A 5,290-nucleotide genomic window follows, 5' to 3' on the forward strand; every position below is an offset into this window, starting at 1 on the left:
GGATGTTCTCCATCATCAGCTGGAACCCGTAGAACGCGCGCGCCTCTGGCACCTTCACGTCGCTCATGAAGCGCTGCGCAAGATTCTCGATGACTATGCCGTCGCTGCCGGCGAAGAAGGCAAGCACGTGCTTGATGAAGTGCCGCTCCCCGTCGTTCAGCATTGCCCAGTCCTTCATGTCGTTGCCCAGGTCGATCTCCTCCACCGTCCAGATGCAGCTCTCCTGCTCCTTGTACTTGCGCCAGATGTCATGGTACTGGATTGGGAAGAGGACGTAGCGGAGCGGGTTCTCCTGCTGCAGCGGCTCCTCCTCGGCATTCGTCCCCTTGGCAACCTTGTCCGCCGTCAGTACCTCGGTGCCAGCCGCAACCGGTTTCATGACGAGATCCTCCGCGGTCGACAGGCTTGGCACGCCGGCCGCCTCGCCGGACGGCCGCGCAACCTCCGTCTCCGCCTCCTCCGTCCGCGCACGCTTCGCAGGCGCAGCGCACGCATCCATCGCCGTCGGCTCGCCGGACATCTCTCGCTCGAGATCGGGTTCGGGGTGGTGGATGGTTGGTTAGGTAAACCTGCGGGCGTGAGTGCCTTCCTCTTTCTCTATGGTGGTGATGGCTTGTGTATATGGGCGTGTGATGGTGATGTGCTACCTCTATGGATGTGAGCGCGCACGCACAGCCTGTGGTAGAATGGTTTGTGGGCTTGTGTGGGGGGTGGGAGGAGGAAGGTAGGAGTTCGTGTTAGTGAGAAAGGCGAATTGACGGTGATGTCAGCTGTCGCGGATTAAGGACATGCAAGCGCCGCGGCGGATGAGGAAAGGGGAGGAGTAGAGTAGCCGAGAAAAAGAAGAAACAGCCTTGAAGTGAGCAAAAGGCGACGCAGACAACCTGAAGAGTGTGCGCTTCCGCTGATGTGATGATGACAGTGACCGGTATGGATATCATCGCTGCGCGACTCAGCAGCGCGCATAATCCCAGAAAGGCGATCTAAAAGGGAGATGCGCGCTGCTGAGTCGCTGCAAGGCTCGCGCAGGAGATCGTCCTCTTGTTGCCGTTGCGTCTCCTCGCTTCTCAGACGGGATCATGTCTATACGCGCCTCTTGTAGCGACCATTACGCACCGTCGGGCGGAAGCGTGCGCGCGCCAGACATCTAGATTTTTTTTTTTGCGCACCGCCCTCAGCCCCCCTTTTCCTTCCGCTTTTTCGTTCGAATTGTTTTGTGGATGCTCTCGAGACACTCGTGCGTGAAACCCATGCCTTGCCGTGCTGCTGAGCGCCAGCAGCGAACCACATACCAACCACCTCGCACATAGACAAGCACGCAGACACGTCGTTGGTGGCGTCCCCGGACAGGTACACCAACAAAGTGGTACCACAGTCCGACGGCCACGCAACCCAGTGACGTGCTGAGCAGGGAGCCCACGCGAGAGAAGACGAGGACGGGGGGAGGCACGAGAGAGGAGTCCGAAGAGTGAAAGACGAATCAGCATGACGAAACTGGCACGAGACAAGCACACATGCACGCGGGCTGCATGTATGCAGACCAGCTTCATTGGCAAGGTGCCAGCCGCGGCTGCCACCCCCCTCACGAGTCGCCCACACTAAAATGCGCGCACTGCTCTTACTCTCGCTAGTGCGTTGCAGAATCGACAGGCAAACGAGCGAGGGAAGACAGAGGAGGAGTATGTACGCTCGACAACACGCTGGCGACGCGCACCTGTGCATCTCTCGGGATACAAGAGACGCACGGGTGCGAAGCAGACGTGTGCAGTGACAGCCTTGTGAGGGCATCACATGGCAAGGAGGGAGAAAGAAAATGAACGCCAGCGCGTACAACATCCGAATGCAGCACACACGCACGCACGCCTAAAGAGAAACGAAGCGGAGGCGCTTTTCTCGCGTTGCCTCGCCGGAGACACGCGAAAAGAGGGGTCGAGACAACGCGCCAGAGAGAACAGCCAACAGAAACGCCACCAAACCACACACAGCGCGCGTGTGCATGCACCCACAGACCCTCCCCTAACAGACTGCCATCACCGCTGCACCCGTCACCTCACAGTATGAACGGAGGCTTCTACAGCGGCAGAGCGCACGTCTCCGCCGAAGGTGTTTTCCAGCAAGTAGCCAAGGTACAGGAAACCGTCGGGGTTGCGGTAGCGCTCGTAGAGGTCGCCGAGAAGCGAATTTCCAGGCACGAGCACGTCATTCTCTCCAACGGAGAGAAACAACGACTGGCAGCTGTCCAAGGCGAGGCGACCTCGCAAAGTCAGAATTACCTCCGCAACGGACTTGGAGCGCGGCAAGATGCACTTGAGTGTACTCTTCGCTGAGGGGGAGGTGAAGGCTGATGCGGCCGAGGACGCCGTGACACCCGCACCGGAGCGGCCACTGGAGGAGAGCTGCCCGTTCCGTGCGTAGCCACCGAAACTGCCTGCTGAACCAGCGGACGACTTGGAATCCCCGTGCAGGGAGGGCGGCGACGGAGACAGCCGCAGATGGCTCTCCGTCGGCTCTACAATGACTGGAACCGTGCCAGCGCCGTATAGCCTTAGCATTTTCTTGGATAGCAGGCAGCGGCATTCGAAGGAGTGCATGTACTGGTAGTGGGTGCGAGGTGGCGGCGGCGGCTTTGGTGGCGCGTGCATGCTAGTGAGTTGTGACGAAGTCGTGAGTGGCGATGACACGGATGGCGCGAGGCGCGGCGGCGTCAGCGTTGGCGAGGGGCTCTGCAATGCATGAAGGCCTCGTCCGCGCGATACCGCGACGCTAGCGGAAGTTTGGGTATGCCCTTTCGGGCACGCGGCTGCGTCAGAAGATGGTGCTGAGCCAGATACAGTGGACTGGCTAAGCTTCCTCGCTCCCGTCTGCTCTTGCATCGCGCCTTGCAGAGAAGTTCGGCGTGTGCTGCTGGTCGTGGCGCTGCATGAGAAGGAGTCCATGGGTGAGAGGGCCCGGGTGCTCTTGTCGGAGGATATCACTGCCTCGTCCTTTGTTTTCTGTAGACTCGTTCGGGAGAAAGTGGAGGAGACGGCCCTGCTCCCGCTCTGGCGGTGGCCGTCGTCCTCCGCGTCGTCGCCACACTCGCACGGCGACACATAAGGCGCGGATGAGAAGGATGAGGAGGAGGGCGGTGGCGACGGTGAATGTGGTGGAGCGGCGTCGCCCAGCGAGGTGCGCCCGTCGCCTACACGTGGCATCTACGCACAAGGGGCACAGAAACAGATTCGTCTCAGAGGAAAGGACCGCTCAACGTGTAGAAGGCGAGGAAGCGTCGACTGTGTCGGCGGAGGGAGTGATAGAAGGTCTCCCTACGTATGTATAAGTGAGAGAGCAAGTGCCCCCCCCCAAAAAAAAAGGCTTCTCACGCAGTGAAGCAGACCTCTCGCTGGGGAAAGAAGGGCGGAAGAACTGCGGCCCTCCCGAGAATACAGCCAAGGAGAACGAGAGAGGGGCAAGGAGAAGGAAAGCCTTCTGGAGGCCGATGATGGAAAAAACAAGCAAGAACGGGGTAGGAGAGGTGCGGCTGGTGAGACAAGAACAAGCCGCTCTAGAGCTGCGGCTTTGGGGCAAACGTGGGCGTCGGGAGAGACACGCGAAGTGTGAGAGAGGAGAGGAAGTGACAAGTAAAATGAGTGACGAGAAAGGCGGCGGGACCGGGGCGGGACGGGACGGAATGAAGGAGGTTGAGAGCCCAAAGAAGGTGAGGAGAGCACCCCAGAGAAGCACGGCACAAGCATGGTAGAGCGCCAAGTTACGTGCTGGCCATCCTTTCCTGAAGTGTCTTTCGTTTTCCTTCCGTTGTTGCTCTTCTTGTGCGCACATGCACCAAAGCAAGAACGCAACTGCTGGGCGTTCTTGAGGCGCTGAGCAACAGGTGCGAGGAGAAGGAAGGAGGGAAGAGGAGGAGGAGGGGAGAGGGCATGGCACTTTCCTGACCCCCAACCCCACCTTGCCTATTCCTTCTCCAGGTGCTTTCTTCCTTCCGCTAGCCAGCCAGCCGCCCCCCCCCTCCGCCAGTCTGGCTCCAGCAGGTTCTTGGCGCCCACCGCCGGCGATGTCCTCTTTTCGTTTCCTTCAGACTCGCCTACGGTGATCATCGCCTGAGCCTCCCTTTTGCGTTGATGTTGTTTGCGATGTGTGCGTGCCGTTCACGAAGTGTTTCACGACAGAGCAAGGCAGGGCGCGTTTCGCCGCAGAGCGTAACAAGCAAGAGGGCTGCGACAGAGGCCTCCGCACCAGCCGCAACAGGCGTGAAGAAATAGGAAGGAGGCGGAGCACGAACAGAAGAGGCGGGGACACGTGCGGTCAACACAGCGCATAACATGTGCTCCATGTTGCTGTTTTCATTTTTAGTGCGCGTGAGTGTGGCTTCACAGCCGAGCCTGAGCAAGCTGTACACCGCCAGGAGAGGGGATGAGAAACCTCTCAGCGTGTGCATATACGTGTTCATCAGAAGAAAGAAGCCAGCGGCGATGGACGCCGGCTCTCCAGCGCACATGCACACAGACACCTCAGGGAACAGTGAGTGGTCTCGTCACTCCCATCCCTCCTTCAGCTGCGGTGGCGGTGGTGTCGACAACACGGTGAAGTTGGGCGGAGTCGGTTCAGAAGCTCCGCCAGTCTCCACGGAGTGCCCGTTGGACCTGATACGAGAGAGAGAGGGATGTGCAAGACACGAGGTCACTGCATCGATACATATACATGCATGTACGCGTGCAGAGTCCAATACGTCGATGAGCAAAGTACGTTGGGCGTGGCACACGCCCTACAAACCAGCAGGCCGGTGCGATGAGGAGAGGCGACGAGGCGGACACGCAAAGGATGCAGTCCTCCTGGGTGCAACGAAAGAAGGTCGCTTGAGCAGGTGAAAAAAAGAAAGGGTCATGCAGACCTGTCACTCACGGCTCTGCGCCTGTGCATTCCCGTCAGCGGCGATGCCCTGTGATGTTTGGTCCCTTTCCTTCTCATCCTGATGATGCCGGCCACCTCAGTGTGGTATCAGGGTTCAGTGCCCATTCCCTGGGGGCGCCAAGGGCCTGCACAGCCTGCCCTCGGGTACGGCTGCGGACTTTTGGTGCCGGCGGACAGGTCTGGGCTGGCGCGGTGCTGAAGTGGCTTGCGGTGATGATCACGCTTGGGCCAGCTCACTACGAATCGTGTCGGCGATTCAGCAAATGTACGCATCCGCCTACTGCTTTTCTGCTTTAGCTGCGTCGCGGTGATGTGGAGTGTAAGCCTGGACCTAGCCTGAACCGTATGCAGTGGGCCTTAACGGCGCCCAACGGTGCTGGTT

The 5,290-nt window shown here is 59.5% G+C and overlaps 1 protein-coding gene across 1 annotated transcript; it reads right to left on the reverse strand.

Annotated features, from left to right (window-relative positions):
* Positions 1–2,045: 2,045 nt before the first annotated feature.
* Positions 2,046–2,642, reverse strand: LDBPK_221120 (ATG12/APG12, putative; the record flags this gene model as incomplete). The annotated part of the gene is made up of 1 exon (XM_003860811.1): positions 2,046–2,642. The coding sequence occupies one exon, from the start codon at positions 2,640–2,642 to the stop codon at positions 2,046–2,048; it is 597 nt and encodes a 198-aa protein (XP_003860859.1).
* Positions 2,643–5,290: the final 2,648 nt, after the last annotated feature.

The sequence above is a fragment of the Leishmania donovani genome, chromosome 22, assembly GCF_000227135.1.
Source record: "Leishmania donovani BPK282A1 complete genome, chromosome 22".
NCBI classification, from domain to species: Eukaryota; Euglenozoa; class Kinetoplastea; order Trypanosomatida; family Trypanosomatidae; genus Leishmania; species Leishmania donovani.